The sequence below is a fragment of the Oreochromis aureus genome, linkage group 20, assembly GCF_013358895.1.
Source record: "Oreochromis aureus strain Israel breed Guangdong linkage group 20, ZZ_aureus, whole genome shotgun sequence".
In the NCBI taxonomy this organism is placed as follows: Eukaryota; Metazoa; Chordata; class Actinopteri; order Cichliformes; family Cichlidae; genus Oreochromis; species Oreochromis aureus.
Window position 1 is genome coordinate 13,664,536 of NC_052961.1, and position 23,331 is coordinate 13,687,866.

Genomic DNA, 23,331 nt, shown 5'->3' on the forward strand with positions numbered 1-23,331 from the left:
AATAATTGGAGGACACAGAGAGAAGGGGCAACAGACCACCTGCTGCTTGTGTTTTTTTTCAGGTGTTCGAATGCTTCACAGATACAAGCACTTAGAAATATAATAAAGCATGCTTTGAATTTGATTTTTGACTTCTTCTCATTGTTAATATATTCAGGCAGTGTTCCAAAACTCTGTTTGCACAGACACATGTTTGCCAACTGGTGTGTTTGTTATCATCCCCATCCCCCAACCCCCAGATGTAATCTTTGAAAATCTGCAAAAAATGATGGTAGAGAAGAAATGACACAGGGTTGGACAAAAAGAGAAAAGTGAATGAGATAAACTGAAAACACAAGCAAGGCTTTTAGGGAGGGGTGGGAGTTGTTCAGCAATACAAAGAGAGCAATGGTCTGATGATATCCATGATCCAAGGCTTTGTTGCCTCTTGTATTGATGTAATCCATCTTCTATATCCTGCCTTTTTCTGTCTACACCAGGACTCTTGTGCAGCACCTGATACACTCTGTGGACAGTATCGTTGAGAGGCTATTCCCTCTGACTGAGCTCTGAGTGGCCATCTGAACAACTGGCCTTAGTGAGGAGGGCACTGGCATGATCACAGGTGTTTTTAGGGCTAGACAGCACAAAAAAGCTGGATTTAATGATAGTTTACACCCTGTAATAGAAACCTTGTTTCAGCTGTTGTAGTGGTTTGGGGGAGAGAGAAAGTCATGAGAAATCTGTGAGTAATGGCATTCAGCTTAAGGTTTCCTTGATATGTTATCTAGACTCTAATCCATGAGTGGGAAGGCTACAGGTGCTGCGAGGGAGAAAGGAAGTGAGAACGGGAGACTGGTATGGGCTGTGCTCGCTAGTGACTCATCCTGTTATGAACTGCGCAAGAATTTCATTAGAGAGCAAACACAAGAGTGTCCTGGCAACTCTGAAAGCTCCATGGTGAGCAGGTTTATGGTGCCATCTTAATTTAACAGAATATGAAGGACACAAACCTCTAGAGGCTTTCTGCGTTAACATCCCTCAGATTGCATTACAGTTTGTGTTTCCCGTCTCAGTGCAATACTTTCTGTGTAGCGTAAGCTTCCTTTAATCTTTTTGTCTAATTGGTTAAACTGAATCATAGGTTTAATCAATATTTGGAAAGATGTTGATTTTGTCAGGGAAAGAAGGAGCAAATAAGAAGTGCTAACTGCACTGCAAAAATATTTTTATTTATAACGGCTACAAAAATTACATAACACTCAGGTCAGGTTGTTAGTTTTCTCCACACGCTTACACTGTATTCTCTAATGGAAACTGGTGGATGTGTGTAATAAAGCCTTAGTAAAACTATTGAAGCAATGCAAACCCTGTGATTTGCAGGAGTCTGTGAAATATGCTATCAAGCCAAGCCATATAGAACGAGAAACTATTTAAATCCTCATTCAGCAATTCCCCTACTGTACATTAGAGTAAGATAATGATGTGGCATACTCCACAGTACTTTCTATATTTTATATGTGCCTTCAGTTTATAACTGGAGAAAGACAAGAAGTACAACTAAAGCCAAAAGCATAGTGTTTGTCAAAAAACTGACTATATGAGCAGATTAAATATAGAAGACCGAAAATTTAAAGGTTGTTTGTTGTCCTTATGTATGCTGTATTAAAAACTGCTACAGTTTTCTTCACTAGAGGGTTCTGTAGTCAATATTATTCCCAATATTCTTCTTTGTTAGTCTAACAGTAAACTAGCAGACATCTTTACATGCATCTTTATCAAATTCAGTTACAGCTTCTTGTCATTGCCATGTTTCACCTCTACATTTACAGGATACTTGTTAATGTAAAGAGGCATGCATCTGCAGACAATAATCCTCAGGAGTCTAATCATAGTGACTGCTTGACCTTATTATTAATAGAGACTAAATGGTGAGAAACACCAGTGTCGGACTAGGCTAAATAATCTTTCTTAAGAGTAGCCAGTTTGTCATTGTGAGTACTGCAGGTACGCTATGTTTAGATATGTTTTTGTGAGTTAGGAAAGCAGTTTCAACTTCATGCTTGCCAGTGTTTGTACCTGTTTTGCTTCTTAGTTTCTACAACTGTGATGAATAGTAAATTCAAATTCTCTCTTTTTGTGTGTCTCCAGTCAAGTTTGATGACTGCATGGGAAATGAAGGTGTGGTCTTCCAGAGCAGCAACCCCCTCTTTGGCGTGCGGACAGATGGATCCATCTTTGCCCAACGAGAGGGAGCCAACCTAGATGAACCTGTCCAGTTGAAACTGACAGCAAGTGGTCCGCACACACATGTCTGGGAGACTATGGTGCAGCTGGCACTGATTGACCTACCATCACCCCAACAAACTGAAAATGAGGTGAGTTTCAGACTTTACGAGCTCGAGCACAGACACACAGAAATATCATGCTTCAAATTTCAATTATCGTTCCAGAGTTTCTTTTTCCTATCACATTTTCTCCAGTGGTCTGGTGATAGTAACAGCCAAGAATCAGGTCAAAACTCCTTGGGGTTTCAGCGAAGGGGAGAGAGGGGGTGGAGCAGAAAGAAGTAGCAGTGCCACACAGTTAAAAGTGATAGAATCAGACTGCCACAGGGGGAGAGTAAGATTCCCCTCAGCCATAAGCTGTTATTGGAAAACATCCTGTGCCTTGGGTACCCCAGGGGTTCTTGTCTCTTCCTTTTCTATTTAAAAGCTGTCAGAGGTCAGAGACAGAGACTGAGCAGTCTGAGCCTAACTGTCCCCATGACTATGGTACCACAAGGCCAGCTCTGAGAGCCAATATCACCGCGAGTGTTAATTACATTAGGCAAAAACAGGGGCCTGTGTTCATTAACTAAGTGCACATCTCACATAAGTTATTGGAAAATAAATTCCGGAACAGATCAAATCTCAGTTACATTAAAAAAAAATGAAAAAAGGCTGCCAAGGATTCGTTTTTACTCAGTAGACAATTCTCGTTTTCGGTAAGAAGCAGCCATTATCTGCCATTCAAATAAAAACACCAAAATGTTGAAGACACTCGTGCTTGTCATAGATGGACTCTAATGAGAAAGGTGTTACCTTTCTGTTACCACAGGGAAGTTCCACCTGATTATAACTTCTTTGAGCTCATTATTTTGGTTTTTGCATCAAACTAAATGTACTTTAGCTGTTTTCTGCAGCTTTCTTCACTGAAAAACCTCTAAACGGCCACTTTACCAGTGAATCAGATCTGTCCACAGCACAAATCAGCTCTGATGGCTCAGACTGCACAGCCGACATAATCAGATCCGCAAACACAAATACATAATCTGCTCGAACTTGTGCATGAATTGGATAAAAATGATTCAACTTTACCTTTAGTTTGAGTTTGTTTACTGCACTTATTTTTGGAAGGAACTGTGCACAGAAACAGTGACCACTGAGAGAGAGGGAGAAATGCCAATTTCTGGCCTTCAATTTTCAACTTCCAGTCTACCAAGCTGGCTATTATTTCTGCAGGTTTTCTCTAATAAAGCGGGCTAAAATCTTCCCTGCATGTAAAAGTGCAAATGCATATGAGCCTAAAAAGTTCCCCAGTGATTGTCAGTGTCAGTGTCATCTTGTCAATGCTTATAACAGGCTTTCACTCTCAGGAAAATCTATCATTCCAAAAATTCCCTCTTTTATCCATTGCTAGACGATGTAACCCCATATAAAAAAAATGCATATTATTGGTGCACTGATTACAATTTTTTGCCCAATTAAGATTTCTGATTTTTCTCCAAGTATGACCTGCCAATATCAGTTTTCTTTCTAAAACTTGTATCTGACATATAGTAACAAAAATCTACTTTTTCTCAATGCAATATATGATTTTCTCTGGCAACAGCTGAAACAAATGAAAATAAAGTGCTGTGCTCCTGGAAGGAAGTGCAAATAATTAACTGAAAAGGAGTTGCTGTACACCCACCTTTATTTTATATATTTTACTTTATCAATCAAAAGTAGGTGCAATAGATTTATATAACAAAACAATTATCAGGTAGTTACATCATTTTCCTCTATGTTTCTAACACCACATAACAGGACATTGACCCTTTTCTCGTTTTGCCATTTGATTCAGGCTCAGAGTTGTGGATAGCTTTAGTTTTAGACACTTTCCATTTATTCGCTTCTTTAAAATGTTTACGTTCAGCATAAGGGAGGTCGTTAAAGTGTTTGATTAGGTTTGCTGTTACAAACATTTTGTGGTAGTCGGGCACATTGTCAAACATTGTGCCCTCACTCTCTGTGAGGAACTTCCACACTAACGATAATTTAACGCTAGCATGTGGCTGTGAAAAGTGTGCACAACTTTTTTGCCTCTACTCTCCTTTCATGGATGCACAACACATACATGAAAGGGAGCAGCTCCTAACTGGACGTACCTGAGACTGACCAGCCGCAAGAATGAGAATCAGACGATTCTGGTCCCTGGCTGGTCAGTTGGTGCATTTTTAATTTATGTTGTCATTAATTGAATGTGTTTTTTCCCCTTTGTTACCATGATTAAAATGTTGGTTGGTTGGTTTACTGTTTTCCATATCTGGTCACAATTAAACTTTTAGCCAATCATTGTTGGTACACATCTAAACAGAGAACTAGTTCTGATGGTATTTCTGCTTTAAATTAATCACAGCTCACTGATCACCTGTGAAGTATTTTTTTAACTTGTACATACAAGATGAAAATAAAACCAGTGAAACATTTCCATTATGCTAACAATCAGTCAGACGGTAGTCATGTGCAATGCTAGAAAATGAAAGCAATGGCAATATGTCAGTCATAAATTCACAGAGCCAAACAGAGAGTGGGATATCTGCTGATAGTTAATGGGAATGAGGGGAAGAGTGTGTATTGTTCTGGCTCTGAATAGGTTGATCTTTAATTACGCTCTTTTATAGTTAATGCTGGCTTATTCACTGGACTGAGATTCAGTACTAAAGTGTCAAAGGTCAAATGAATGCATTTTTAAACGTAATTTTCCACTGAGTCAATTAATATGTATATCCCGAGGAGCAAAGAATAGACAAGCAATCAAACAAGATGGTCAGAGGTCAGAAATATGCTACAAGTTGTAACAAACATGTATGAGGACAGCAGGAGAAAGCAGGGCGCTAAAACAAAATGTGATGTTTCATTATGGAAATGGTGCTTTGTGGTGTGCTCTGCTGAATAATAACTTCCAGATGTCTGGGTAGCCAGGGGCTGGCTGATATCAAAGCATGCAGGGTTATGGGGAGGCAGTGGCGTGGAGGGGAAGTGCTGGGACCACCGCCAGCTGGCTAAGGCTGATGGCACCAGGGCTGCGGGGGGGGGCTTGGTTGGGGATTGGGGGGCATCCATTTCACACTCAGTGACTCCTGTTCACATAGCATTACTGTGCATAAGCATGTGTGCAAGAATGTTATTTTATTGTGGGAGATTATGTTGGATCAAGTGTGTATTATGCTAATTTTGCGTTAAATTTTCATTGCTGCGTATGCTCTATGTGTGCTTGTGTCTTCGGTTGGCACCTAAAGGTTTAATCTGTGCAGGGTTGCATGCCAGAGAATGTGTGCCCCGTCTGTGTTGTATTAAGAAAAATAACGAAATCTCTAGAATCTATAAAGCTGTCTTCAAAAAGTCTACTAACTCCAGTTTGCTGTTGCTCCTTTTCCTCTGTCTTTCATAAGAGTTTGAATAAGTGATCACATATCTCTGCTTTTCCTATTTTTCTAAATCTGTTGCATCACCATCCTGTAATTTTTCTGTGTGAATATGAGTAAGAAAGAGTGAATCGGGGTTGAAGTGTGATCAGAATTATACCATGGTGAAAGAAAAACCTGCTTAAGCCTTTTGCTGCAGTGACGGGCAGAGATCTTTCTCTCTGTGTCTCTATGTTTTTATGGGTTTTTTTCTTTTTGTGCATGTTTTTCTCTCTACATTTCTCCTCAGGGAACTCACTAGTACCTGTTAGCATGTGTAGATAAAAGGATTTAGAGCATGACTTATTTAGGCAGAGGGAGGTGAGGGGGGTCACATCTGCTTCTGACAACTGACTCCTCATCTCCCTCAATCCATCCCAAACATGTCTTGTTCCACCTCTGCCTCCCCTCACTGCACTGGTGGGATGTGGGGCAGCCATCCCCTGCAGTCAACCCCATGAAGCTTTCCTCTCTCTGAAGAAAAAGAATGCATTTATCCGGGCCTAACTCACATCTGTCTCATTTCGCTCATGCCCGTGTGCACAAACCCAGTTTGTGCACACGGGCATGTTATGCTTAGCAGAAATTAGTTTCTTGAATATGGACTGAATGCAAAGGATCACACTGAGTTTCTGGCAGAAAACTATTTTGGCCGGCAGATGAGACAGAAAACCGTGACTGAAACCCTAGTCATGCTCAAGTTTCCCCAAACCGCACAGTGCAGGAAACATAGAATATGGTAAAATATGTTAGGACTAGTCTGCCTCTTGTGCAGATGGGTGACACAGTACAAGAGGAGGAGGGGAGACTGCTGATTCTTTCTTTTCTGACTCTGAGAATGAGCACAAGCTGATCAAGAATGATCAGGACTTTTGTCAGTTGCAGTGGGTTGTACTGTAGCACCCCTGTTGGTCAAAACAGCAAATGCTTCAGTTCCTAAACTGGCAACTTTAGATGGCGAGAATTTAAAAACAGTCATATTAACTAACTCATATATAACTAAACTGCTGGCATAGGTTCACAGTTTACTCAGTTTTTACTCATTTTATGTCTGAATATGCACTGAATATTTTATGATATTCCACTACATTTGATTATATATTAAAATACTTGTTTGCTTTGCGGTTACTTTAAACTGTATTTTATTCATATTAAAGTCATCTATACACCTTAGTGGCATCTAATGTAATCAACAAGTCAGATCTTTGATTGGATGACACAATCTTGCACAGTAAATGCAGGTTTTTAAAATGATGAGGGTTGAGACGCAGATGTTTAAATGACTTATTTATGACATTAAGGCATACTATTAAAAGGTAAGACATGGAGGTTGTGCTTTACCTTGAAATAATTAGAAACTTTACCACAAAAGATGAGGTTTTTTTTAATTGGCCCTTTTATTTTGTGTGTGTGTTTGATTGTATACACCACTTACACATCAGCAGTGTTTCCAAAGCCTGGTGTTTTTAGCAAAAAGCTCAATATACATTTATCCATTATCCATGAGCATAAAGACAGCAATTTAGTTTTAGTGTTTTTCAGTTCGCATTTACAGCAATTTATTGAATATCGAAATTATGAAATAGAACTGAAGATTATCATCTGGATTTGGTGGAGAACAAAGGAGGCTTACAGATTTCTTTAAAATATTATGACTGAATACCAATATAATTTTCCATATTGTCTTTTTTGTTATTAATTCATAATTCATCTTTCGAATTCTGATAAAAACACCTTAACTGTGATATCTGCAGGGCAGGGAAGAGGCTGCAGGGCTATTTGTATTAACAGGAGCGGATGGGCTCCTGTTGTCCTCCTTAGCAGAGGACATTTGTATCTGATTATTTTCTTTATTTATTCATGCTGTTATTGGATAAAGAGACACAAAATAATATTCCAAGTGAGGATGTCTTTCCGTTCTAATCGAAAAACCGAATACAATATCCATCCATCCATCCATCCTCATCCGCTTTATCCGAGATTCATGGGGCAGCAGCCTACAGAGAAGCCCAGACCTCCCTCTCCCAGCCACCTCCTCCAGCTCATCCGGGGAACAAGTTCCCAGGCCAGCCGAGAGATATAATCTCTCCAGCGTCCTGGGTCTGCCCTGGGCCTCCTCCCGGTGGGAGCCTTTTCGAACACCTCACCCAGGAGGGTTAGGGGCATCCTTGTCAGATGCCCGAACCACCTCAACTGGCTCCTTTCGATGTGGAGGAGCAGCGGCTCTCTCTGAGCCCCTCCCGGATGGCAAAACTTCTCACCCTATCTCTAAGGGAGAGGCCAGCCACCCTTAGGAGGAAGCTCAGTTTCAGCCGCTTGTATGATAATGATCTCGTGCAGGTCACTACCCACAGCTCGTGGCCATAGGTGAATACAATATTATTATTGTTATTGTTATTGCATTTGCCCAATGAGAATTTACAAATGTAATCTTCAGTTTTCTACTATTGCCTTGTACAGGAATGTGTGGTAAAGTTGTAGAGCAACAATTTTAATGTACATTTAATTTAAAAATATTTTTTCAAGCCTTTTCAAAACAGTACTAAATGGTTATTTTGAAAGACACAGAATCAATCATGAAAAAAAAAGCTTTCGTAGGACTCTCTGCAGTCCCGTGGGAAACTAAGTACACCCTTTTGCTTCCATAGAAATTAAGGGCTGGAGTAGCAGGCAGGTGCTGATAATGACATGCAGTTCATTCACTGATCATCCACAAGTGTGATCACCTCTTTAAAAATCAAAATTTGGCAGTTTACTGGTTTAGAGAATTCAAACCAGTAAATTGCTACGATCTTCCCAGAAGTGGACATCACATCCCAGCAGATTCACCCCAAGGTCAGACCATGCAGTACTAAAAGAATTTGCAAAAACATACAAAAGTTACATCTCAGACTCTACAGGAATCAGTTAGCATGGTAAATCTTAAAGTTTGTGATGGTATAATTAAAAAAGACTGAACAAGTATGGCTTGTTTGAAAGATTACTGAAACAATGTCCTTTCCATGGACAGATGAGACCAAAGTGAAAATGTTTGGCCATAATGCTCAGGACCTTATAATCACTGAGTCGATGATAAGCTCATCTGTACAGCAAACCATTGTCAAATCCTACAACATCTGTCCTAAAACTAAAGCTTGGCCAAAACTGGGTAATGAAAAAGGACAGTGGTCCCAAGCAGAGTAGCAAATCAATAACAGAAGTGTTTCAGCCAAAGTTCAAACATCAACCCGATTGAAATGCTGAGGTGAGGCCTTAGCATTAACCTTAGAGCTGTGCATAGATGAACGCCTGCAGACCTCAAATAACTGACACACTGTTGTAAAGAAGATCACTGTTTTATTTGGTCTATTTAAAAAAAAAAAGTATGGGAAAGTGTGGCAGTGATGGGATGCCACTGGGGATGCAATGGAGAGCTCCACTTTGCTGCCTCAGCTGTCTGTTCTGGGCCCATGGCGGGAGTACAGTGGCATGCTGAGGTCTAAAGTGCTGCTGAACTTTGCTCACTCGGGAATGGATTCCAGTATGGACAACAGACTGCTGCACAGCATGGAGGATGGTTTGATTTGGTAATTTGCTGACTGAGCCAGTTCTTGCCTGACAAGATCCAAAGATGATAGACAGTTTTTACTGTCGTTGTGCTCTTAAAAGACTGAAATAAACAACAGTGAGCGAAACCCTCCCACAGTCATAGGAACTCGTAACACGTCTTTTTTTTGCTTCTATATAATTATTTGTACCTAATTAATTATTTCAATTAATTAGGGTACATATGATGTGGTGCTGAACTTCAGGCTTAACAAAACTTTCCTCTAAAATTCATAGTAGCACCTTTACCTGTGCGTTGGTTAATGGGCAATTTCATCTAAATTACTAGAACTGACTATAAACTAAGCTAACTTTTGCTGGACTGCCAGCTTCTAGGGACAAATTACACGTGAGGCTTATTCCTGTCCACAGCTTACAGCGGGTTTGTAAGGCATTGTTTCACAACTTAAGCTTTCATGGAATATCATAAAGTAGAGATAAACAGTGGAAATATGAAGTCTGTGGGTTTGTTTTGCTTCCTGTTCTCTTAATATTTTAAGCCAGCAGGAGCAAACGATGGAAACCAAAAACAGAGCTATGGGAGCTATGGGAAATATCACTAAATATTATTATGATATTGGCCTTTTTAAGTTTAAAGTCTTTGTACAAAAGTGGTAAAAATCTACCAATGCAAAAGCTTTTATAATTTCAACCATTTAAGAGCAGTAATTTTGTGGATGATACATTAAATATTTATTGCATATGGCCATGTGGAGCAGCAAATCCTGTCTTTCTTTGAATGTGAATGTGGTCTCCTCACCTACCGTAATCCTTTACCTGTGTAAAAATCTTTCCTTTTGCACTATTACTTAAAGTGGCCTGGATTTCACAGTCCAAGATGTCTGAAGTACAGCACTTGGTTGATGAAACTGAACATGACACCTAAGCCCATGCTCCTCCACACCCCACATCCCTACCCACCCACACAAACACATACACACCATATGCCAGGTTGCTTGACACATTTTCTTTAAAGCAGCCTTAAAAGCTTTTTTCTTGGGCGTCCATCTAATGAAGTCAGCCTTGAAAGCATTGTTTCCGCTGGCAGATACAAGCCAACCCTCTGAGGGACCTTGACCAGGCAAGAACAAACAGAGACAAAGAAAAAACACTTTTTATAGACTGCATCATACAGGACCTTCAACTTTCAATATGTGCCAGAAGCCATTGCCATCTTCCAACACTGTAGACTGCTTCTGTGTTGTATTTTATTTTTATTCTCAAATGTCAACTGCTGGGGAGGAACGGTAAAGCTGCACATTTCACAGAAGTAACAGAAATCGAAAAACTCCAAGAAAGATTAACGGCACTAATCACCTTTAATAGAAATACAATGTAACTGAACCTGTTCTTTACTTAGTTATTTGTTTATTTTTACAAATGAGTCTATGATGCTGGATTTTTTATACTCCCTCCCATCATGCCCACATGTACACACTGTAACATATTTATTTCCATATTTTAAACACAAAATTAGCAGCCGCATTTAATTAAAAATTAAATTCAATGTAATACAATATGTAGATAATTTTTTTTGATATAAGATTATTTACTCAGTTAATTGAACTCCTGTAGAGCTAGTTAGATGTATCCAAAATCTTGCGCATAGTAGTATACGCAATATTATTTATTATTATTAGATTATTATTTCTTTCTTGATAGATATATTAAACTGGTCACTTTGTTAGGCACACCTGTTCATCTGTTCAGTAATGCAAATATCAAATCAGCCAATCACAGGGCTGGAACTCAATTCATTTAGGCATTTAGACATAGCAAGCAAAATGGAAAAGAAAGGTGATTTAAGTGACTTTAAACATGGCATGGTTGTTAGTAGGCTGGTCTGAGTGTTTCAAAAACTGCCAAGAAACAGATTTTTTGGCATAACTATCTCAAACTTTTACAGAGAATGGTCTAAAAAAAGAGAAAATATCTAGTGAGCAGTTCTCTAGTTGACAATATTTTGTTCACGCCAAAAGTCAAGGGAAATGGCCAGAGTGCTGATAGGAAGCAACAGTAACTCAAATAAACACTTACTGCAACTACGGTTTGCGGACAACAACAACACATCAAAGTTGAAGTATATGGGCAACAGCAGTAGAAGACCAGACCAGGTGCAGGATGACATAAGATTGGAAAATGTTGCCTTTTTTTTTTCTTTAGAGTCTCAATTTCTATGGAGACATTTGGATGGGTGGGGTCAAAATTTGGCATAAAGAATATGAAAGCACAAATCCATCCTGCCTTGCATTAACTGTTCAAACTGCTAGTAGTGGTGTAACAGTTGAGTAAATGTTGTGGAATGGGAGATTCACATCACAGATGTGCAGATGACAGATCTGCAGCAACCACATGATGCTATCATGTCAATAAGGACCAATATCTCTGAGATGTTTAGGTTAGCTCATGCTGAGACAAATAGAAATTACAAGACATATTGTACTGACATGATTGTACTTTCTCCATATGTTTGTCATGTTTATATCTCTTTTATAATTTCAGTTTTCGCACACTGTGCATTTAAAATGGGGGAACTGCTAGGTATGGGCTACCCTGTACAAATGAAAGTTGATTTACTTGCCTCCATTAGTGATCCTGGAGGAGACATAACAAAGACACAAACTACAAATTTCTTGCTGTCTGCTGGTATGAGGGTTTGGTTAGTAAAGCTTTGTGCAGCTGTTTTACCTGCTGGTGCACCATCAGCCTAACACAGCCCAGTGCTTGAGGAATCCATGTTATTGAGACAAGCTGTCAGTACCTACTGACTAGGGGGAGACAGAGAAAAACAATAACACTGCAAGAAGAGGGCAGAGGGGAGCACGAAAGCTAGGGATAGCTCAAGGGACTGTGATTGAGACAGAGTGCAAGTGATGCATAGCTTCAGCTATGATGTTCGTGACTGAATTCTTGACATGTTTTACTATCTTGTAACCCTGAGCTGTGTTAGTAAACTTACTGTCGAACAACTCTGCAGATAGCATCGCTTTAATATTACCTTTTGCCACTGGAACAGTAAACGCGAAGCTGTTAACTTGCAGATGATGGGCTCTAAACTATAGCTTTAGAGATAAATCGTGTATGTATAAAGCAATATACTTTAACAGAAGGAATAATATATTTGATAATGAAGGGAATCAGGTGTCACACTAAAAGTTCTACTACTTTAATTTCAATGATTTTTGCTTGTTTTAGCACATCTTGGAAGGATCTGCAATAAAGCAATTTTTTGCACACTCTGTTCATTGTCTCTTCACAGTCATGTGATTTGCAATATTTCCACACAGACATTACTTATTTGATGTCCGTCATAACTCCAGCATTTGATGTAGCTGTTCTGACTCATGGATGAGTTAATGTTCTTTAGGAGATTGAAAATGGGTTCCTTTCACATTTGAGTTCCTTATTTGAGCATCTTTCAAAAAGACAGTTTTGTGGTGGTCATTTCTCTGTGCCTATAGGGATGGTGTGAGAAAAGTGTATGATGGGTGCATACTGTATGATTGAGGTGTGTGTCTGTGACTCAGCTGTCATTGTCTGTTAAAAGAGGCTGTAAATCCGACTCCAGACACGCTTTCTGTTAATGGGCTTTTTATGCCTGGTGCAAATGACAAAAGTTATGAAGTTTATGGTTTCTTTCAAATATATGCACATACATACTCACACAGAATTAACATCACCTCTGTCCTGCTTGAGTCTAAGCATGATGACACAAAGTGTTTCTCATATGGCATTCTTCTGATAAGAAATGTTTACATTTTTTAAGAGCCAAGATAGTCTTTTACAATTGCTATATCATTATCATGGCTCCTATGTGTCTTGGTTAAAAATGAGAGATTTTATGGAGTAGTTTGGGTGCACATAACTAAAGTGAGAATTGTACTGAGTATAAACATATAATCATTTGTTTGAGAAAAGTACTTATGAACAATATGTATCATGGGTGCATATTACTGTCATTAAATTTAAAAGGCATTTATTTTTCAAAAAAGAAAAAAAAACACATTTATAACAATAATCATAATGTTCTCTTTGTGCCATTTTCCATTAAATGACTTTTATGACTTGCAAATTATAGCATTCTTTTGTGTTATCTTTATTTAACACAGCATCCCAAATTTTGAAATTAGGCTTGTAGAATTGCACGCAGTATCTTAAAAAGGACAAATTGTTGAAAAGCTTATGCAGAAAATCTGCTAATGCTCTGAATTTAAAGCAAGTTTGGTGCATTAAGGTAAATTTACACACCATTTGGCACATGAAATTTTCATGTGGTCTGCCAGTGAATTGTACTGCTGGTATTTCCATTGAGTTTTGTGAAGCGTTAGAAAGACTCAGTTTCTTTCTCACTTATTTTTGCTTTTTTTCTTACTAATACACTGGGGAAAACATCTTTTGATACCCTGCTGAATTTGTAAGTTTGTTCACTTACAAAGAAATGAACAGTCTGTGGAGATACAGAATATCAACCAAAAATTGATTTATATAGCATTGATTGAAATAAGTATTTGTTCTCCAAGCAAATAATAACTGAATATTTGTTAGCAAGCACAACAGTGAGACGCTGCTTGTAGTTGATCACCAGGTTTGCACACATCTGATGAAGGGTTTTGTCACTTTCCTTGGCTTTCTAAATCCTTTTAGTTTCTTGGCTGCCGTTTGGCAACTTGAAGCTCCCTCCACAGATTCTCCATAGGATTGAGATCTGGAGACTGGCTAGGCCACTCCATGACTTTGATTTGCTTCTTTAGCCACTCTTTGCCTTGGTGTTATGTTTTGAAGACCTATTCACAACCCATGTTCAGTCTTCTGACTAAAGGAAGGAAGTTCTTGTCCAAGATTTTACACTTGCATTGGTCCCTCGGTGCAGTAAAGTCATCATGTACCTGTCATCATGTACATCATGTAATGTTTCCACCAACGTTCTTGACTGTGGGGATAGTATGCTTTGGGTCATACTCAGCGTTTCTCTTCCTCAACACATAGCAGGTTGAGTTGCCAAAAAGCTTGATTTGGGTTTCATCTGACGCAGCACATTCTCCAAAACATTCTCTGAATCATTCAGTTGCTCAATACCATGCCATGTGCCTTATCAAGCAGGATGCAGATTTCAGTCCATTACAGCGTAGTGTGTTACCAGTGGTGCTCTTGGGGACTGTAGTGCCAGTTCCCTTTTGATCATTAACAAACTCCTATCTAGTTTTATGCTGCACTCCATCGTCTTTTTTGTGATCTTCATCCCCTTATGAGGCAAGATCTTGCATGGAGCTCCAGACTGAGGGCAACTGATGGTCATTTTATATTTCTTCCATTTCCAAATAATCGCACCAGCTTTTGTCACTTTCTCACCAATTTCTTGCTTACCGTCTCGTAGCCTATTCCAGCCTCGTGTAAGTCTACAGTTTTGTCCCTGACATCTTTTGACAACTCTTTGGTCTTGCCCATGGTGTTGGAGAGGTGGGAATAGATGAAATTGATTCTGTGGACGGGTGTGCTTTATACACATAACAAGCTGAGATCAGGAGTGTCTGTAATTGATTGTGTGGTTGAATGTTATGTGCGCCACACGGGCATAGAGACAGTTTTTGGGAGCCAGAATTCTGGTTGGGTTGAAGTGCATCAAATCCTTATTTCACTCAATGACATGCAACTTTTATATAATGTGTTTATTCTGGATTTTTTTTCATATTCTGTCTCTATAAATTAAAATAAAACTACGATAAAAATTAGACTGTTCAACCTTAAAATATTTCCCCAACTGTATATATAATTATTGTGTTAAATTCTTTTAGTTGCAAAAAGGTTTTTGGTTGAATTTTTTCTTTATCCAAGCTGCCATATCTCCAATTACTTGCAAAAAGACTTGTTTTTTGCACAAGTGAAGGACTGATTTGGCGAATGATGAAATGAATGGATGAATGATCTTGTGTCTGACTGGGTCCATTAGATCTTTCAAAATCATTGCATTGTGCACTTTGTTTCCATAGCAACTTCAGACTTCTCTGCAGAAATACTAGTTAAAGGACAAAGACTAGATACCTCCTTATATGTAGTACTTGTTTTTATATTAAAAAAAACAGGTGACAGTGACAACTGCCATCTTAGCTGATGAGTTTGATGTTTTTTTAAGGTGATGACTGATCATTGCATCTACAGCAAGCTTTCAAAAGCTGGTACCCAAAGAAAGTGGCTTGACATACAGTTAACTGCTAAAAAAGCCTTGACATTTTCTTAGTGAAAAGATAATAAAACATTTCAAAGTCCACAGAGATGTTAAATATATATGCTAAACCTATAAAAATGTCTTTTATCTGCAAGATTGTGCTTTGTCTTTGGCATAACATCAATTACTATTGTAGCATCCTAAGTAAAACCTTGTTGTTCTGTCTTTAAGGTCACAGAGAATGAAAAGAAAGTTGCTGGGAGAAAAGAGAAGAAGGAGGCGGTACAAATACCACCTCCTGTCATCATGTTCCCAGGGTCCGGTCACAACATCACCAAGGGTCTACGAAGACAGAAGAGGGACTGGGTAATCCCACCAATCAATGTGGCTGAAAATTCTCGAGGACCGTTCCCTCAGATGCTTGTCAGCGTAAGTGACAGATTTGATTGGCCGCATCGCTGATGTGTTCTTAATTTACAGCTGGGATTTCTTGAGGGCATTTAACAAGTAAGGCTGATTGGGGATATGTGTAATGGATGGTGATAAATAACAGAAATACATTAGCATAACTAGTTTGTTTGCCACATCCTTGCAGATGATTATGCTGCGTTCCCCTGATGCAGTTTCAGCCACAATGCCTTACGGTATTTAAACAGCCCTGATTGACCCTGAGAAGTTTTCCCCTTAGACACCGAGCAGGCTCGGCTAAACAGCAAACTCTTGCACACTTTGAGGTCCCATAGGGTCAAAGTGAAGCTAATGATTGTTTATTCCTATTTTATGCATCTTTTCTTCCCTTTATCAGGTTATTTCAGAAAGGTTGCTTAAGGTTCAGTTCTATTTTTATAACTGTATAACAATGCAATTTGTCACAGAAGTTTTAGTGAAGCCTCTTGTTTGATATGAGAAGAAAGCATGAAATCCTGCCATTCTCAAAGTCAAAAGAGTAGAACGGTATTTCTTTTCTTCTGTGCCCTAATAGGCACATTAGTTTATTGGTTTAGAACTTCCTGTAAATAAAGCAGCAGCAACAACATGAAGAGTGTATAACCAAATCTATGTGTCCTCGTTTAGCATTCAGAATCAGAATTTGTCAACAATTACAGATGGAAAATATCATTTCTGTAAAACCTTTTCCTTTTTTGACGAGGCTATAATTATACGCTATATATATAAGTGCTGCATGTTGAAGGTTAGAGGCTGAGCCCGCACACCTGTCGAATAAATTAATAAATAAATGTTTAACTTGCTGTGCAAAGGCTTGAGTTGCAGGAGGTTTAAAATTCAGGGATTCTGTCACAACAGAATGTGTGGTTTGACTCACTCATAAGCAAGCTCTCAACTTTAAGATTGCGGTGCGCGCTGTAATTCATCAAAAAACATTCCACAAGACTGCTGCTTTATTCGCTGCTGCTTCTTTCCTTCTCTCTTTATCTGGAATATCTAGCCATCAGCTTTTCCTTGCTGTTTACAAAACTCTCATAGTTTATCTCTTTGGGGTTTTAAATTGTGCAAAAGAAGCATATTTTTCCTATTGTTTCTATTCTTTGTTTTTCAACTGGGTTTCATCCAGTCCCCAGGGAAAAGCCTGGGGAGCTACTAGAAGGAAACTTTTTTTTTTTATTCTTTTTTTTTCTTCCATAGTGAAACAAAAACATCAAGTCAAAGAGGAAGGAGTTTGTAAGTCTGTGTTTTGGAGTGAGTGCCTCTACAGCTGGAGTGTGTCCCATCAGCCTGGCACAGTGTGGCGTTCTCATCCGAGCCTGCTGAGCCCATGAGTAGTGCTACACCAGCAATAAACTGGCCAGACAGTTCTTCTATTTCCATGAGCTGGTCAGAACCAGAGAGAGACAGAGGAGATGGGGAGGGGAAAAGAGAGAGAGGGTATCAAAGGAACATTTGGAAGCATAGTTTGCAGCCAAACACAATTCACTTTGTGCGGTAAATAGGTCCGTCAGGGGCTAGTGGATTGCTGAGAGCTGAGCGTTTCGAGCAGAGGAGAAGTGATGCGTGTTGATGCCTCTGTTGGACTCTCAAGCTCCCGTCTTTCTCTTTAATGATGACTGGAGGGCAGGAAAGGCCATACTGAGAGCTAGAGATTTTAACAAGGACACAGGGGTGGACGGCATGGGGATAATTTTGCCATACTTTTTGTTTATCTGCTTAGTCCTTTCTAATAACCTACTTTGTCCTCGGTTGAGAATTCGGGCTTTTATGTATCGGTTTCTTTTCCCTCAAAACAACAAAAAAATGTTGCAAAAATACATATTTTATTCAATAAAAAAAGGGCTCGAAGCAGCACTTGGAGTCTTTCGGTCGCCCTTCAGTTGCACCATTACTCAGTGTTCTGTGCACTATGGCTGTGTGATGCTACTTCTAATGGTCTGTGAAGTCAGTTTCTTTCCTAATGGGCTGTTCTGTCATCCAACACAGCACTGAGTGACATGCAGACAGTGGCCTTCCCGACCATCCTAGTACTTTTCTCCCTGCCCTGGCCGAGTTGCCATCAGTTGGACAGGTGGGGTGACAGCAGCCCTCACCTGTATCTCTGCAGGTCTACAGCGCTGTCACTTTGATCACGCTAGCACACGACTGGGCAGGTGTCAGGACAGAGCCCCTACTGATTGGCCTCGCAGCTCGCAGCCTGACATGGCTCGAGGGAAATGTTGACTGCATAGGCAAAGTTATGGCAGAACTGTTCTCCTATCGGTCTCTAAAGTCAAGGCAGTGACAGTGGAATGTTATTGACTGAATTTTATTAATAGCAGTGCTGAGATGACGGCTTCAGAACCCTACACTCCCCTACTGTACATCAAGTTGTTGTGTACATGATATCACTCTGTGGTTGAATGTTAGACCTTATCAGCCTCTAGTGTCAGAGTTGTGAGACTGAATGTAGCTATTCTTTCTTTGCCGATAATGGCCAGTAGTGCTTCCTTACAACAAATGGGCATGAGCGCTGCATAACTTGTAACAAAAGGATAAAATGGAAGGCTAGCAAAGAGAGCAATTGAAAGGATACAGAAATACTGTTAGCACTGTTCTAGACAAAACAAAGAGATCCAAAAAGCCTATAACAAAGAGCGAGCAGAGTAATTTTTCACAATAAACAGGTGTTCTCTGTCGTTTCTTTCTTCTATGGCCAAACTTCCATCAATAGTATGTAAGGGACATTGATTTTTCACAGGGGCTTTTTGAAACCTTTCATTGATTCACACACTTCTCCTACAGCAGAGCGGCATCGATTTTTTTTTTTTGCTTGGGTAAATAAAGACTCAGCGTAACCACCCAACTCCCCCCAAATCCCTTATTCGCCCCAACAATTGCTTAACCCCACCATTAGAACAACCATCAGCTAAAAAAATGAAGAAACCCCTGATGAAACAACAGCATAGATAAAGAGTAAGACCATTTATGATTAAATGTCTGAAATGGTTTGTTTTTTTGTTGTACTGCTGCCGTTTGAAAATAGCAAAGAGTATAAACACTGGTTTTGTCAGAGTTGATGGTTGCCTGACAGGCAAGGTTTTAGTACCACAATGGAAATATTTTTTTATCCAGTATCTTAAACCTGAAGTCTCTGCAGGGATGCAGTGACAGGTGCTGTCACCTAGGTTGGACCCTCTTGGTCAGCTTGGCCCTTTCTGTGTGGTTCTGCCTTGTTGGACTTCTTTCGTCAAAAGACATTCATTTTTTTCCATTTATCCAATTCAGGGTCACAAACAGGCTGAAGCCTATCAGAGCTGCCATAGGGCAAAGAGTAGGGTGCACCCTGAACACATAGAGACAGACAACCATTGGCACTTACACTCAGGGCCAAGAATTACCAATTAACCTAACATGCATGCATTTTGACTGTGAGGGGGAGTCAGAGTCCCCAGAGAGAACCTACACACAGGCAGTGAGAGAACCAGCTGGTGGTTTTAAAGCCAGGACTTTCTTGCGCTGAGACAACGGTGGTAACCGCCGCACCACTGTGCTTGATTGGCGCTTCAAAATTGTCGGTGGATGTGAGTTAGATATTGCTTAAAGTGCATAGAAGAAAGCGTTGTCTGAATGTATGTCAAGATGTGGCTTGCAGTCTGATGGACATTGGTCACTAAGATTTTAAACTCCTTTATAAATGCCAGATAGTGACAGTGATCACACAAATATTGTTGATGCATTCTTGACTAGCTTTAAAACATAGGCCTTTTCACGTGGGCCTTTTTTAAAAGATTGTTATCCCTCTCTTTTTTATCAGATGCTTTGTAGACTTTTTCACCATAGCTTTTGTTGTACTGGAAGTTGCTATCCTTACTGCCTTTATCACTACAGTTGTTCCTCTCTTCAGCTCCAGCAAATCAATCATTCCTGTCTGACATAAAGCGCATCACGGTTGAGGTGCCAGGGTGGGTATGTCACCACAGGCAGCAGATTTAAAACTCTGCTCCTGGGAAATAGAGATTTTTTACTTGTCGCTGATAGGCTTAATCAGCATTGTGTGAACTCAGATTGCAAAGGCATGAATGTAAAGGCAGTCGATTTGCATAGAAAACTTCCACACTTGAGCTTTAACATAGTAGAAACAAATAAAGAATAGTGAACTTTTGTTTAGCTTTTTTTCCCCTGACATGTTCTGGATTTGTGTGGACTAAAATGAGAAATGACAGCTTGTGTGAATTAGCACGCCATGGAGGTGTGACACGCAGATTCTGTCACCTTTGGCTGGACTTCTCTCATTTTTCTTCAATGCTGCCTTTTTAGGTCTTTAAACTCTCAGCCTGATAATAAAAAGCATTTTTCAAAATATGATCAAAAGATGGAGTCAGGAAATAAAAGCCTGTGATGAGAATGTAATCAAGTAATCGTCATCATCATCATCATCACCTTTATTTATAAAGCACTTTAAAACAACCATTTAAATCGTGCATCAGAACGTCAACATCATGGGCGTCAGGGGCAGATGTGGTCACACCCCAAGACAGTCTGTAGTTATCCTTGTCCTCACTCTTCTCTCCCCCTTTCAGCGTCTCTCACTTTTTCAATCCTTTTCTAACCTCCACAGCTCTGGGTAATATTCTAGTGTTTTGTTTAGTGGAGATATTGTTTCGAGAGAGAAGACATTTATTTTGCGAGCTGGACTCAGGGATGTGAAAAGAGTGCAATTTCAGCTAAACTGTTGTTTTTATTGGATAATATTTCTTTGGAAGAAAATTTTTCTGTCTGCTGGCTCTCCTTCAGACAAAGAAGCCAGATATTCCGATAAAGTGCGGTTGCATCCCTTAGTAACCACAGACATTATATTGACAGGAATACTATGGTGAGAAAGAGCAGCCAGGAGAACAATAAGCCAAACAGATGGACACTTGTCTTCAGTCATCGATATGATCAGAAAGCCTTTTATTGGACATCATAGTTGATTTGTCATTTGTTTCAGTATTTATTGTAGGTATTTATTTCCTGCTAGTAGATTTAGACCCTGTAAGTTAAACGCTGACAAAATACTGACATTTGTATGAGATTGTCTGTGTGTTGCAGTGCATCTGGTTATGTTTATTGCACTCGCTGCAGCACCTGTGCTCCATTTTCTACATCTCTCTCTATGGAGCGTGTTGAGAAGCGTTTTTCGAGCAGAATGAGAGAACTCCCCATCGCACCCCACCCCCGAGGTGTCTGCTTTCTCTGCGTACATTTACCAGTGATTAATGACTGCTCCGCTTCGCTAACAGACACAGCAACAACAACAACACCAGAAAAACAGACAGAAAAAAGAAAGGATCTTAAAGAAAATGAGGGACAAAAAGTAGGGACTGTTCCTTACTGTATAAGTGAGCTGGAGCTAATTGCACTGGCGAATAGATGGGTGGATATGACTGAGAGAGAAGGGAAACAGAAAGAGGGACTGCAGGGCTAGACCCGGATCAGAGGCATGTCTGTGTTTAGGTCTAACAGATTTCCTGGAGAACTGCTGTTCACGGCCTCTTCCCTTGAGTCTAATGAAGCCTTCTGGCACTTGCCACCCCACCACCCGGCCAACACCAGCACTGCACCGCTCCAGTCTTCCCCCTTCATCTTCGCTCCCTCCCTCCTGCCGAGACATATGCTCACAAACACACACACATTCAATCACAAACAAACATACGGATGCATACACAGGCACAGAGAAGAATTACTTGTCCTACACAGAAAGCAAACAAAGGATCAGTAAAGCGCATGTGCTGCGCTCTTGCCTTTGTATATGCTCATTGTTTGGGGTTTTGTTTGGTCGCATTTCGGCTTTATCCCTGAACAAAGAGAAGGGAAAGCAAAGCCAGAAAAACAGGACTCCATCTTGTTTTTTTCAACCTAGTCCACCAGAAAAAAAACCGCAGGATGGTGAAACACAGGGATGCGAGTATTTAAGGATCACAGCCCAATCCAGAGCTTGGCCACTAGGAAACCACATTGGTCTCCATATGGAATGATTTATAAAAGTTGAAATGCAGAGGCTAAATGAATTCAGGCTGCAAAAACATTCAAATTTGTGGCTACAATAATTCCATCAAACACATGAAGAGTATGTGCACAGCTGTATATGTACTGAAGCATTTTATGTTTGCGTGCCGTGTTTTGTCTTTTATTATTCCATTGTTCTGATGCATCTACAGTGTAAAGTCTGCTAAAGCCTTTAGCAGACACACACACACATTCTATCAGCTGGGGAAGAAAAGAAAGAAACAATAAATGTTTTTCAGATAAGGGTGGGCCTCCTACAGAGTATTAAGTGGAAAGAAAAGGCAGCAGCCTCTGTCCAGGGTGGAGAGCACGAACAGTCATGTCAGCATTTCATTTGTGCTCATTTGTCTTTACGCTGTAACACATCTTGGCCTGTTTTAAACTCTCATCTTTTTTGTTTGATTTCACCTCCCCGAGAATTCACACGAGATATTTCCTTTCCAAACCCCAGCTGTGAATTTTCTTCCAGCACAAACATCCAGTGTTTGGTGACATTGAAGATCATTTTGCTAGAAATACAGTTTGATATTTTCTCATGCTCTTCTTTTCGCTTTGCTCTTTAGAGAATTGCTCCAAGGATGGAAATGGCACTCAGCTGGTTGGCCTGTCTGCCACTTTAGTGATTGATCGATCCACCACTTTGGTCCAGACTTGAATATACCATTACTACTGGATGGATTATCATCAAATTTTATGCAGTCATTCATGGCCCTCAGACAAGCTTATTGATTTTGCTGATCCTCTGACTTTTATTTTTGGATTTTTATTTTTTAAATAAAATATCTCAAACTATTCTCCCTGATTGCCAGAACAAGCTTTTACATCTCCCCGGGATAGATTGAAAAGCCTTTCATCTCGTAACCTTTCTTGTTATGCCATCGTTTCCATTATAGTTCATCCACTACTTTGCCATAAATACTGTACATCATATTCCTTTCAGCCTCCTCCTTTCTATTTGCGTTCAATGCTAATTGGCCAATTTGATTACACATTAAAATAAGGTTCATTACTCACCGGACAAACACCCAAAGTGCTGTGTGTGCATGTCTTGGTAAACACTTTATCTTATTTACTTAATAAAAAAAATGATCATCGCAAATATTAACTCATCTGCTCGTGCACAGCTACATCAGCCTTGGGTCATGCAAAGGTAAATTGGAAGCATTCAGATATAATTCATCCTTTTATTATTTTTTAAATGAGCTCATATGACAGCTGGGACGAAGCTGGATATCGAGTTATGATGGCACAAGTAAAACACCAAAGAAAGTTGAAAGTGCTTTACATTGTTTCTCCTGCTAATGGAGTCTTTGCGATGGAAGAACACCCTCACTCCTGTCTTTTTTGACAGGTCAAATCATTAATGAAACATTTGACCATAAAAGCAATTTGACGATCTTCTGAATAGCATGAGATC

At 39.7% G+C, this 23,331-nt stretch overlaps 1 protein-coding gene across 2 annotated transcripts in view; it reads left to right on the forward strand.

The window, feature by feature from the left end:
- LOC116331189 (cadherin-4-like) overlaps positions 1–23,331 on the forward strand; it is a 245,613-nt gene that overhangs the window by 155,244 nt on the left and 67,038 nt on the right. For both annotated transcript variants that reach the window (XM_039604803.1, XM_039604804.1), the window contains 2 exons: positions 2,131–2,357; positions 15,669–15,866. In XM_039604803.1, the coding sequence (XP_039460737.1) occupies positions 2,131–2,357; positions 15,669–15,866 (425 nt within the window). The remainder of the gene's footprint in view (positions 1–2,130; positions 2,358–15,668; positions 15,867–23,331) is intronic.